Source organism: Haliotis cracherodii, unplaced genomic scaffold, assembly GCF_022045235.1.
Source record: "Haliotis cracherodii isolate W230 unplaced genomic scaffold, xgHalCrac1.p SCAF_21, whole genome shotgun sequence".
NCBI lineage: Eukaryota > Metazoa > Mollusca > Gastropoda > Lepetellida > Haliotidae > Haliotis > Haliotis cracherodii.
Window position 1 is genome coordinate 14,301,368 of NW_027266277.1, and position 14,492 is coordinate 14,315,859.

At 40.5% G+C, this 14,492-nt stretch overlaps 1 protein-coding gene across 8 annotated transcripts in view; it reads right to left on the bottom strand.

Annotated features, from left to right (window-relative positions):
• The window catches only part of LOC139470852 (segment polarity protein dishevelled homolog DVL-3-like), a 74,831-nt gene that overhangs the window by 2,999 nt on the left and 57,340 nt on the right, over positions 1-14,492 (bottom strand). For 4 of the 8 annotated variants that reach the window (XM_071253169.1, XM_071253168.1, XM_071253165.1 and 1 more), the window contains 10 exons: positions 13,755-13,848; positions 13,095-13,164; positions 11,926-12,013; positions 11,549-11,677; positions 11,056-11,276; positions 10,394-10,525; positions 10,006-10,170; positions 9,487-9,504; positions 8,293-8,574; positions 6,231-6,437 (listed from right to left, as the gene is read on the bottom strand). In XM_071253169.1, the coding sequence (XP_071109270.1) occupies positions 6,231-6,437; positions 8,293-8,574; positions 9,487-9,504; positions 10,006-10,170; positions 10,394-10,525; positions 11,056-11,276; positions 11,549-11,677; positions 11,926-12,013; positions 13,095-13,164; positions 13,755-13,848 (1,406 nt within the window). Of the gene's footprint in view, positions 1-1,274; positions 1,437-6,230; positions 6,438-8,292; positions 8,575-9,486; positions 9,505-10,005; positions 10,171-10,393; positions 10,526-11,055; positions 11,277-11,548; positions 11,678-11,925; positions 12,014-13,094; positions 13,165-13,754; positions 13,849-14,492 lie in introns of all 8 variants that reach the window. The other 4 variants (XM_071253167.1, XM_071253173.1, XM_071253171.1 and 1 more) reach the window with 2 other exon arrangements.

Sequence of the window (14,492 nt, forward strand, 5' to 3'; positions counted from 1 at the left end):
TATCTTTCCACTGGGGATGGGGTGGGGGGAGTTGCAGTTTTGGCTCGGTGTCAGCAGTCGTATTAATTTGGAGACGCACTAATTTCAAGATTGACAGTATATGGCTTGTAGTGAAGAGAACAACCCTTAGGGATTCCGGTCAGTTACAGTCCTCCGTATCCCATGCTGGTCACAGGAGCTAACTAACGAGGATAGGGTGGTCAGGAATCAGGACTTGTCAGTGTGTTATCTTGCCCATGATAGTTGCTCATGTTTTCAGTCACGGGTTTGTGTGGCCCAGACTCAAGCCAGGATATTGCTGACTGGTTGTAAACATTCACTGAAAGCAGCAACGAGGCAATGACACAAGCACCTGCTGCACAGCTCACAAACACCCAGATGTAAAACAAACAACCTGCTACTCCATGTTGAGAGAACCAGAGGAGATTTAACAGAGGGAAATGACAGTATCATTGTACAACAGCTCAACTCAACCTGAATTATGAGGATGTAAATGAGGGTACTGATGAACAGGGAGAAACTAGCAGCGTGACATGGCTGGTAGCACAGCACATAGGTTCTATCAGTCTGGAGTGGGTTTAACACAGCTGTGACCAGTGTCTCCTTCGTATCATGGAGTCAACTTTGTGTTTGAGGAAAGCACTAAGGATGCACACTGAAGAGTGAGTGAGTGAAAATTGCTTAACGCCGCATCAGTAATTTTGCAGCTATTCGCGGCGAGCACACTGAAGATGTTCACCACTTCGGTGAAATCCTTGATTGCAAGCAGAGTATTCTAGCAGCTAAAGTGTTTCCACTGGGGGTGATGAGTTCAAGATATGATGACGATGCTTGGTGATGATATTCAGGAATGACACCAGATGTTTGGCAATGATTAAAACATGACATTCCATGCCACAGACAACATCATGATGAGACTATGAGTGAGTGAGTGAGTATTGTTTGACACCGCTTGTAGCAATATTCCAGCAATATCACGGAGGGGGACACCAGAAATGGGCTTCACACATTGTACCCATGTGGGGAATCGAACCCGGGTCTTCAGTGTCATGAGCGAACGCCACCAGGCTACCCACCTCCTATGATATTGATGTCATTAATCACGAGATGATGAGACAATACTGATGTCTGATTACCATGCCAACATGACATTCCAGGCTATGAGATGACAATGGTCAATGTCTTTGGAGACGATAGCATGAGGTCAAGGTCGTTATGTGTTGTCTCGGATGACGATAGTGAAATGATGGTGTTCCGTGCAACGGGTCACTGACCTGTCTTGTTTTGACTCGCGGGCGTGGTGGCTTGTGCCGTGGTTTTGACACCAGGAATATTGTTGTTAGGTTCAAACGTATCATCATGACAGAGAGTTTTGTGAAGGAACTTCTCGGCCGCACCGTGCCAGTGCCGGGGGAGACACAAACATGCATTTTGTACTGGTAGTCAGAGAGAGAGAGAGAGAGGGGCATATGTCAAATACTGGAGACCATGGTAACAATGTTAGTTACTATGGCAACCATATGTAAATTTCAATGTTTCCAAATGATAGATAACTTCACACAGGCTTCCATAAGGCCATTAAGGCCAAGCACCTGCTGACACAATTTGGACAAATTTGGACATCAATTTTTGGGGGGTAAGAACTCTTTTAGAAATTTGATCATAATCAGAACTTAAAAAATAGGATTTATCAGTCACAATAAAGTCCAAATTGTGACATTTAAGCTTTAAGCTTGTAAATAGAGCAGTGCAAAGTCTATACAGTTTTGGGACAAAGATTCTGATATCATTTCGACCTACATCTGTAAATGTCAGACTGAATTATCAACCATGTTAATTAATTTGTTCTTACTTTAAGCAAAGTGTGAACATTCCGACCAAATTTGGACCCCCAAAATCTTGTGGTTCATACTAAGGGTCTCAATATTACGGATCAGTTGGATGCATCTTTTTCAAAATTCAGCAGCGGTTTAAAAAAGGAACTTTCCATTTAGGTACCGTATTTACCGTATTAAGCACCCTGTTCCAGTAAGCGAACCCCGACCAACTACTAGACCAATCTGTAAGTAATAATTATAAGTGCCCCTACAAAGACTGAAAATTTATGTGATTTAATATTATAGAAGACGTTTCAGTTTCATCAACGTTTGAACTGTTTGAATATGGTTTCAGTAAACATCCTCCTTTGCAATTTCCGAAGTGCCTGGGGTGCTTTTACGGCAAATACGGTACGTGGTTAACCTATCATCAAAATCAACAGCAGTGGTTGAAAGTAAGTGGGGGTCCTGAGAACCTTGAGATTGCTGCTAGTATTTAAATCTAGGGATCCCTAAATTCTGAAAGTTAACATCAAGTTTTTTGCAAGGACTCCTTGACATTATTGCTCACTTTGAACACTGAGGGAGATCGGAGACTAGGCAGATCCAAAACACAGCATTATAAGCCAGTCTTATGCTATTTAAAATGGCTGAGAAGGAGAAGCAGAAGTTGAAGTCCCCTCTACTGAGAGCTGAAAGACTGGTGCAAGTTATCATCATGTGAGAGTAGTCCAACATACAAAACAAGATCAGTGATCACAAGAAGAGGACATTAATTGAAGATTACCCCTACATAGTACAAGCAATTGTGGGATGTAACAGTTGAAATATTGATTTGTGTTGAAAAATCAACAATGATATCCAGAAAATACTTCAGGATGTCTGCTGGTGTTTTTCGTGTTCAATATACAGTAACACTTTCGCTCTGTTTTTAACTGAACAGTGATATCCAATAATTCTTATTGGAAAATTACCATAGAAAATATGAAATACCAGCAGACATCATGCAGATAAGATTGTATTTTCTTATTTTCTCAAGAACGTTGTGAAAACTAGACATAGAAGCTGACAATGACTGCAAAGTAGGATAGCCTGCAAAAAACTAAAAACTTGTAGTGCATATTCCAATACTCCTATGCTTCCATAGCCTGCCTGCATTCACAGCTCCTATCAGTCCAGTTGGGGGACATTTCTCAATGTCAAAGTTCAGGATGAATTCCGGCAACTGCACCTTCGTGTGTCAGAGAAACCAATATCAAGCAAGCAGAAAAGAATAGCAAGCTGATAACGAACACACTGCTGCGGCAACGGAAATGGCGCAACACGGCAGAGCAAAAGCTGTACACAGAGAACAAGGCTGCCGGACAGCACTGGTGTGTGTCGTGTCAAGACGAGACAGGGGCATGATGGGTAATGTCTATTTGAAGTGACGATGACGGTGATAGGCGTACATACAGGGTTTTACTTGACAGTGTGAAGACAGCCACTGCCAATACAGTCAAGTTGGAAAAATAGATGTATTGTTCCTATTTGTTTTTCATGATCCAACTTTTTCTTCTTCCAAATGTATTTATTTCTGTTGACAATTTATTAATTTTGATGTCGTTAATAAAAATATAATTATTCTTGGTAAATTGAAAAAAAATATATGTGGCAGGTAGGAGGAAAAATATACTAGACAGTTTTGCAGGTAAGTCATTTTCCCCCCCATTTTAGAAGTAAGACAATGCATGAAGAGTGGAATAAAATTCAAGAGTCGTCACAAATAGTATGAAAGTGTGGTTACAATCTATTCTCTCTTTCCCCCCCATTTTTAAAAAACAAAATGAAGGCAGGATGCAGTGGAACATGATGCAAATAGAAACAAAACATCCTCCAATTTTTACCAAAGACTGATCGTGCAAAGAAGTAATAATACGCAAATGAAGTTTGTTTGTTAGTTTGTTTAACGCCGCACTCAGCGATATTCCAGCTATATGGCGGCGGTCTGTAAATAATCAAGTCTGGACCAGACAATCCAGTGATTGACATCATGAGCATCGATCCACGCAATTGAGATACGATGACATGAAGTGAAATGATACAGCTGCAGGTGCCATAAGTTGATAATAAGTATCTATGTAGCATGTGCCAATATTGATGAGTTTGTGGGCTGCAGGTTTCACTTCCACAAAGGAAGATAGATATCATTCAGTGTAGGGACAGACAGGAGACATATTGTTACATGTGCCATGTTATGATGATCAACGTGTAGATGCAACACCATTCGGACATCATGCACACGAGTTTAGTCAAACAATGACATGTTCCCCCAACAACTGCTCAGGTCATAGTTAACAACTGACAATCAAGGAAAGACAACTCTAAAACTGCTTCTACTTGGTAATGACTTCACTTAATGCTGCTTGGTACTCTTCGGGCAGAAAGAGCCAATGAACTGTTCTTGAAAACAATCAACTTAGTTTAAAACGTGATGTTGTAACAATGAATGAAAGAGACTTATCTAGACTCAACAAAATGAACACAATACATGAGACAGATTTGAAACGAGGAAATTGAAATTGTCAGCAAAAATAATATCTATAATATCTGTATATTCCTTCCTGACTGGAATTATCTCCCCTTTAACCGACACATTTTGTAATTATCTCCCTTTGTATACTTTTACATGGCATGAGAGAATAGTTTCACAGCCAACAGTGTACTTATTAGTTTATTGGCCAGTGTAACCACATGATCCACATTAAAACCTTTACTACCCAGACACGAAAGTAGTCTAAAACACATTGGATGAAGTCCTTATTCTCAAGACACATATTTAATTTTAATACCAGATACAAATATGCCCTGAACATGTGTAATGAGTACGATATTGAAGATTTAGTCCATCAAGTCATAGCATTGTGAAAGGTTTATAGTATCCATATTCCATGACAATTTGGAGTTAACTACAAACGGTAAAATACACAGCATATGACAATGTCTATAAGGATCTCTTGCAGTTAATTCAGTGTTGACGTTAACTTTGTCTACCCAGCATTAGAAGCAATGACGGAGGAATTAGTGGCAGCATTATGGGTGATGCGTTAGATTAGCTGATGCAGTTATGGAAAGTACTTATTACACAATTATCCCTACCATTAAGTACTTTACAAAGACTATTCTCTTACCGTTTGGCTTTAATCATGGTATTACTAACACATAATCTGCTCCAACTGGATGGGGGCATTTTTCTAACTTTAAAAGCATGCCTTATTTTTGTATCTATAAAACACTATCTATTAATACTAACCACATATACAAACAGTTGACTTCTATCATGCTGACAAAGACACCTAAAGGCTAATTCTAACATACTACAACATGCTGACAAAGAAACCTAACAGGCTAATTCTAACATACATAATAGGGCTGGGACGGGTAACTCGGGTACTCGGGTCGGATGGGTCCTGAGTAGGACCCGGGTACCCACAGGACTACCCAGACCGATGGTTAGTCACGTGATATATTGTTAAATGACAAAAACTCACTATAGCTCAGCGGTTACACTAATGTCGCTAATGTTCGCATTTCCTTCTGACGATGCACACATTCCTTTTGACTTGTATATGTTTGAGCAAAGATCAAGCTTCAGTAAACTTCAGTGAACGCATGATCTGATTGTTTGATACATGTATCTAAATAGAATCTGTATCTTTTAGCCAGGGCTGCAGTAAAACAATTACCAATCAGACATTTTGTTCCCAACTCTTGAAACTTGCAGTGGGTACCCGGGTAGGGTCGGGTAATAGGGGGTCGGGTACCCGGGTAGTAAATTTGGACTCGTCCCAGCCCTAATACATAAAGTACATTATAAACACTGATTTAAATAACTTCACATACAATTACTGATGATGGAAATAAAATACATCTACAACTATGTTTAGGATAATCTAGATAGGGTCCCCGTAGCTCAGTTGCCTGCTGGTGTGTCAGTCAAATGATTATTTCAGAGAGAGAAACATTTACATTGAAGACTGGCTACTTACTATCAAGTCAAGTTATTATCCATTACTAAATGTACATAACAGTACCTCAAGGTCACTGATCAGTTACCACTTAAGCCACAACTGTCAAGTACTTTGAGGATGTCCATGGCTAGAAAATAGTTGACAGCCTCACAAAGCTGGTCAGTTTCCAGGGGCATCTCAGTGAGAGGGTAAGAGAATAGGAATTTGCAAATGCCCCATCAAAGTCACATGTTTAATAATGTGACTTTAAAAACAGAAGTAAAGTTTTTTGTCATTACAAATCCGAAACTTGTTTCATTACAAATTGAGGGTGGACAAAAGAAGGGCAAATCATGTGACCAAACAATCAGCAGTCAACTTTTTGGAGGGGGGTTGACGGAAGTGCAAGGAGAAGACTACAAACCCAAACTACTCGAGGAATTTCTCCTCCATGCAATATGATGTCTGCTCCCATGCATGGCGTGGGCGGTGTGCTCCGCCAAGCTACGCCGGTGGGGATCACACGAGGAGGACTGTTGATGGTGATGGGCACTTTGTTTATCCTTATTTTCCCAAAGCTTGCGCAAATGATTGTATGTACTAACTAAACATGTACAGTCTTTAGCAGCGACTGAAATCAACAGGAAATCAAAAGAAAATCACACATATTGAAACAACACAGTACAACAGCTGGCATTCCTGGCCAGACTCGGGACATGAATGAAGCGAAGAGTGCAAGCAACTAGACATGCATAACGAGCAACACAGAGAAGCATGCTTGACGTGATGTGTGTGAATGTCATGCCGGGAGGGTGGGGAGGGAGGGAGGGAGTGAGTGTGACATGCTCGGAACTGATGAATCACCATCACAATCAAATGATAACCACAGATCTTAAATAACTAGTTTACAAATTAACCACTTGTAATATCTGGACTCCATACTTTATCCTAGATACATATTAACGACCTTGACCTTACTTTTCACAATGCATCCGTTTACAGAGTATCGCCACATACCAGTTCAACAAAGATCAGAAAATTTGTGAGAGATTCCAATATGAATAATGAACGAAGCTCTGAAGCAAAGAAGCAGGCCATGTGACCCAAACTGAAATGTCTAGCCGACTAAGCACGTGTGGCCGTAACCTAGCAACCAACATGCAGCCATGACAACGCAGGTGTCGCCAGGACAGCCATGGTAATGTGACAAGTGGCAAATAAAACAAGCAGCAGCTAGGAAGCAAGAGTTGCAAGCAACGGTAAGACGGACTTGCCCGTATCATGCTACTGCAGAGTAAGGAACAAACAAACAAATCAAAGTTAGCCTTTGAATTTCACATTAGTACAACAGCAACAACTAGTAACATCAGGTCATCTGTCCTCTCTGTTGTCCAAAATATCTTGGATAATACCTCAAAGCAGTGTTTCTTTAGTACATTTACACCATGGTTGTCCAAAATATCTTGGCTAATACCTATAGGCCTAATGCGTTTCTCAAAGCAGTGTTCCTTTAGCAAAGTAGAAACATAGTTGTCCAAAATATCTTGGCTAATACCTATAGGCTTAATCAGTTTCTCAGACCAGTGTTTCTTTAGCAAAGTAGAAACATGGTTGTCCAAAATATCTTGGAACACTTAATCCATTTCTTATGTTATGTTCCTTTAGCAAGTAACACCACAGTTATCTCCCTTTGACTCAAAAGCATCCAATTAAATTTCTTAAATTCCTCAAAGTTTGAGATTACATTCAATAAAATGAAAATGATCTTAACATAAATGGAAAATATTTGGTGAAGATTAACCACCCCGGTCAATATTTCCAACTAGTCATGGCCAAGGAGGTTGTTGGCAACCAACATTTGTTTATTGTTCTTTTATATTAATATATCACATTCAAACACATGTTTCATAGGCACATAATAAGAATGTACTTAGTTGAGCATTAGCAAGGCTAAATATTAGGTTAGTAGAAGCAAATCACCCACAGCCATTAATGTCTAATTGGCAAGCCAATAAATATAAACAGAGACAAAATGCTTATTTTCATCATAAAAATGAGAACATAGAAAAATACATCTTAACTTTAACATGTAATCAAGTTTAAGCAAATTGAAATTAAATACTTTTAACTTGTCTCAATTGCAAGCTCAAATAAAGCAAAGCGAGAAATCAAACAGCAGTAATTTTGGATTCTCTGCACAAACTTTCTTTGTCAAATTGACAAACCCCCTATAACCAAAATACTCTAAGAATTATATACAAAGCTAAGGATTCTTCTTGGCTAGGAATGGACAATACCATTTACATTGAAGGGGAGACAGGTTGATACATAAAACACAAACTCTCTTTAAAAAAAGAAACCTACACCAAAATGAATCAATCCATAGATGATGGATCTGAACGGACAATTCCATTCGTCCTCAAAGGGATGATAAGTAGGAAGACATACTACCCAAAAACATTCTATTTCCACAACCACCGCCTTACCTGATGCACTATGGACACTCCCTGCACTGCCATTACCTCCACCACCAGGGGGCACTGCACCAACAGGTGGGGGCGGCATGCCGTCGACGAAGCTGCCGACGTAGCTGGTGTTGTCAGTGCTTGTGTAGCTGTAGGGGGGTATATAGCTGAGGTTCTGGGGCAAGTAGTTGGAGCTGCTGTAGGGGTATTGATTGTTCCACGCAGGGGGTGGCAGGGGGGCGAGGGTGTCACGGTCGGCTTCTGATACAGAGTCCACGTCTTCAAGACTCAGGGATGTCAGATCTGGAGAAGGATTAATAAATATACAGTGCTGTCCAGCATTTAACTTGCATTATTTCTATAATACCTCTTGTTATTTGTTGTTTAATGCAGCAATCAGCAATATTCCAGCTACATGGCGGCGACCTGTAAATAATCGAGTCCCGACCAGACAATTCATTGATCGTGAGCAACGATCCACGGTGTCAGGGTACGATAACGCGCCATCAACCATGTCTCCGAGTCTGACCACCGTTGGGTAGCAACTTACAAATTTATGAATATCGATACCAAGTAAATAATCCACTGCCACAGAAATGTTTATGTGTAATAAGATGGACAATGAGGAGGCCGAAAATTTAAACCATTAATGGGCCAGCCCAGTTCTTATTTGTGAATAAATTTATTACTTTCAGGTTATCATAAGTCATGTTTTATCAATAAACATATAGAAACATTAATATTATTACTTATGCATATACAGTTTTGTTTGTTGTTTAACGCCGCACTCAGCAGTATTCAAGCTATATGACGGCGGTCTGTAAATAAATGAGTCTGGACCAGTCAATCCAGTGACTGACACCATGAGTATCGATCCATGTAGTTAGGATCGATGACATGCATCAACAAAGTGAGCGAGTCTGACAACCCGATCCCGTTTGTCAAGCATAGTTGCCTTTTACGACAAGCATGGGTTGCTGAAGGCCTATTCCACCCCGGATCTTCATGGGTCTATTGATATACTGTGATACTCTGATATACTGTGATACTCTGATATACTGTGATACTCTGATATACTGTGATACTCTTGAGTCAATATAGTGATACCAAACTTCCCACCAATGACACCACTGTTTTAAGTAGTTTAGAATTCTGGCAACTGATTAAGGAGGAGATATGGGAGGTGACAAATGCAATCAGCGACTGCAGGCTTACCTGGATACTGTGGAGGACCTGAAACAGGAGAGAGGAGCAAGTATATAACATTGTATACACCACATGGGAGGTCATTATTATATTGTTGTTATACACCAGTATATACACTGGGCCACACAAACCACTGGTTAATATCATGAGCACTGTGTCAGGGTGTAACTTTTGTCTGATAACGCTGCACTCAGCAATATTCCAGCGGTATCACAGCCTGTACAGAATCAAGTCGGGACCAGACAATCCAGTGACTGATATTGTGAGCAACGATCCTTGTGATGGCGAACTATGATACGCTATCAAGCAGGTCTGAGTCTGACCACCCTATCCATTTGGTCACCTTTCACCACTAGCAGACATAGCTTAACGCTGCTTTGAACAGTATTCATATGGCAAGTGAACACAAAAAGATTCAGGCCGCAGACTTCACCACATGAGCATGGGTATTGTGCTGACAAAACCTGAAATATAATCAGGCAACTCTTGGATCTGAACAATGAAAATGATTAAAAGACAAAACTTTACCACAGAGATCTCCAAAGACGTAGTAGCACTGTTCTGAAAACGTCAGCTTGTTGACTGTGTGCCTGATGTAGCCAGCTTTCAGCAGATTACAAGCATATTTCCTTGCATCTCTCCGGTCAGCAAAACCCTCCACGTGCGTAAAGAGCCAATCTACAAGATCGGAACCTGAACGAAAGAATAAATGACCTGATTATCATGTCACAACAATTTGTCCGCGACGATATATCTTGATTCAAGATCACACTTTCAGCATCCTTTTCAGTCTTTATTAGATTATTAGTTGAGCGTGTTACTTTACCGTAAATATCATTTGTTAAGATTAAAAAATTGTGTTATGTGCCTCTTCTGCTCTAGAACATGAAGCATACATATAAAAATATATATATACCTATAAAAGCATTTGGTATCGTTATTTTGAGCCACATTCTGTCTCGGATTTCCAGCCCTGAGTCTGGCTGTGCCATCGCCTTGACAACGGTTGCCATGTCAGTATTCACTGTGAGATTTAAGTCATCAAACCCTGAAAACAAAAAAATAGCTTGTTTATTTTATTTCATTTGTGCTTAAGCCATTAAGTACAGTTTATAAGGGCAACAACCATATTACGATGTCATGTAGCAACGTGTATTGTTTCTTGCATGTGTACGTCAACAATCCCAACAGTTTAATCATAAGAACCTTACATAGTATTCGGTAGCCAGCAAGTGCCGTATGAGCGAGTTGGGTTTTATGCCGCTTTCTTAGCAATATTCCAGCCACATCATGACAGGGGAAATAAGCTTCACACATTGTACCCATGTGGGGAATAGAACCCAGGCCTTTGATGTGATGAGCGAACACTCTAGCCACTTGGCTACCCCCATCACTCCTAAACCCTGCAGGAAGTAGACAAACCACCTCCATTTCTTGCCCCAAATGATAAAAACAACAACAAGGAAACAAATCTGTCCCAAAGCCTGAAGGATGCTCTCAGGTATGGGGCCATGTGTTTGGGGCAGTTGGGAAAGTGATATCTCCCTACTGCCCTTCCAGATAGAGGGATGAACTTACGTTCTGACTCAGGTATAGAGCTAGTGAGTGAGGAGCTAGTTGACGTCATATTGCTGATTGAGGTGCTGGGTCCGCCACGCCCCATGTAGTGTTCCCGCATCGCAGTCGTGTGTGCCACCCACGCCGACGGGTCGATTGGCCGAACTGGCTCCTGTCTTGGAACTGTGAAATAACCTTTAGGGTTTGGGTCCCAACATTTGGCTACGACTAGTGTGATTGGACTGAAACAAGATGACATAAATCAGTTATCACATAGGTGATTCCAATGGATAATGGCAATATCTGAACATCTCATACAACTATTCATTAACTATACACTGTATCTGCCAACTGCTACATTAAATACCTTTTGAATACTGTTTGGATATTTTTAACACAAAGCTTATTAAGTGAGAGAATGTAGTTTAAAGCTACAGGATTAATGTTCCAGTTATTTGTAATAAAGCTTTACAAATTGCAAAACTATTCAAGTAAGCCAAGGTATTCAACATACCCCGGTTTCTGTACTGCCTCTCGTAACGTCCTTACGGCATCATCGTTACTCATGTTCTCGAAACTGATACCATTCACCTCGAGAATCATGTCCCCTGGTTCAATGCGGCCATCTTGAGCTACAGCGCCGCTGTAATGAAGAAAACAGAATGGCTTCTTTTACATAACTGAAATAAAGTAGTCACTACATAATCCAGTGAGAATTGACCAACGGGATACGACAACATGCATCAAACCAGGCACTGCACCCGATGCCGTTAATCACCTCTTACGTAAAAGCATGGGAAGTCTAACCGGGATCTTCACTGGAACAAGGGATATCAAGATCTTCCAGTTTCAGTGTTGCCATTATGACAGGCGTCAGTCTGGCGTACTCACCCTTTCATGATGGAGCCCACGTAGATGCCGCCGTCCCCTCCCTTGTTGCTCTGTCCCACAATACTGATTCCCAGGAAGTTGACTGTATCTGTAACACAACCCAACATCACTGTAACACGCAACATCACTGTAACACGCAACATCACTGTAACACGCAACCATCACTGTAACACACAACCATCACTGTAACACAAACCAACATCACTGTAACACGCAACCATCACTGTAACACAAACCAACATCACTGTAACACGCAACCATCACTGTAACACGCAACCATCATCACTGTATCACACAACATCATTGTAACACGCAACCATCACTGTAACACGCAACCATCACTGTAACACGCAACATCACTGTAACACGCAACATCACTGTAACACGCAACATCACTGTAACACGCAACCATCATCACTGTAACACAAACCAACATCACTGTAACACGCAACCATCACTGTAACACACAACCATCATCACTGTAACACGCAACCATCACTGTAACACGCAATCATCACTGTAACACAAACCAACATCACTGTAACACGCAACCATCACTGTAACACACAACCATCATCACTGTAACACGCAACCATCACTGTAACACACAACCATCATCACTGTAACACGCAACATCACTGTAACACGCAATCATCACTGTAACACAAACCAACATCACTGTAACACGCAACATCACTGTAACACACAACCATCATCACTGTAACACGCAACATCACTGTAACACGCAATCATCACTGTAACACGCAACCATCACTGTAACACGCAACATCACTGAAACACGCTATCACTAAGATCACACACGAACACTAAAGCTGACTATCGATATAAAACAGAGATTGATAATCGCTCAATAATTATTGATCAATTATCGAAAAATATCGGAGAAGTAACAAAAGAAATCATATATTTCACAACACTGGTGAGCAGTGACACATTTATGCATAGATTACTTTGAACATTTGAGATATAACTAAAACAGTAGCTTTTTGTCTTCGACAATTGACACGACTGACAATAACAAGTCTGTTTCCGTAAATCTAAACTCTATTTCATCACAATAGTTTACCGATGATAATCCGAAGACCATTCTTCCATTTACAAAGTAAACAGCAAGAGACAGGACACTACTGAACAGTGCATCAACTTACCCATATTAAGTGTAACTGTTATTATGTTTAGAGACATTGTCGAATCGGTTATACTGCTAAATGATGAAGCCTGAAACAAAACACAGATCAATGATAAACACAAAAATAACAAATTTACTATCAGATGGCAATAACTGTCCATAAACCAACCCTTTCTAAAACTGACCAGAGAGTCAACAGTTTTCAGTATTCACCGAAACACAAGACTAGGAAAATCATGTTTTAACATTTAATGCCACATTTAATAAGACTATAATTTGTGCAAATGATGCCAAGAGCTCAGTTCAAGCAGTAAAGACCATGTGCTGACAAATAACACATTATGAAAAATAATTACAAAGTTTGAGATAGTTATTTAGAAGGTTTTGGGAACAGTGGTCTGTAACTAAAAAGTCTGAAGGAGCAAACCAGTGGTTAGGTAAACGTCATGCTGTCGGGGTATGATGACACACAATCAGCCAGTCACACATGACCACCCATTCCTCTATATATCCAGCTCTATTACAAGCCTGGGTATTTGGCAACCTCTTCTCCCCTGGCATCAAAATAAGGGAATATCCCAAAATGATTGGTGAGCAAATAATTATCCCAATTACACTCATGCAACATTAGCATTTATTTTATCTTTAAAAAAAGAATTATATTTGGATATTATCTTACTCTACTGATAGGAGGCGGCCGATGTCTCCTCCGTCGTTTCCGATGGCGACCATATCGTGATGACATTCCTGTTGTATCAGTAACTGTTGAAAACCTGTAACCACAAAATACCATGATCACACTGTGCACTGGTCCAAACACTGCACTGAGCAGTTTTTAAGTTATATCACAGCTGATAATGAATTTCTGATTTTGGTAGAGACACATATATGAGTTCCCAAGCGATGTGCCATCCATTATCCCAGCAGCTATGTTGACCAACTGGTCCTTGGGGAGACAACTTAACCTGATGCACGTTCCAACCCTAATAGTGATAACATATACTACTCAACTTTTGTTAAGGACAAAGGACTGAAGATTTCCCCCGCTCATTGATACCTCCCCAAAAAGCCAGAAATTCTACGAACCCTTAAGATGACGGCATGTTATCATTACAAGGACTTGTGGACTAAAAATTTTAGTTTCTGCCGCTGCTCGGAGATTGTATTCAATGACATTGGTCATGCAAGACATAACTCAATGGTACAACAGCTTGTCAAGTGAATTAACCCTTGTTAAAAGGTGAGGTGAAATTGAGTTTAATGTCGCGTCCACTTTAATGAAGTGACGTGCATGCACGTGTGTGTGTGTGTGCTTGTACTAGTCCGGACTGATGCCGATTGATAGTGCTAGCTCACTGAGATACCATGCCGCAGTTTAACATGAATACCCCACTCAGACACAGTACACCAACTCTGA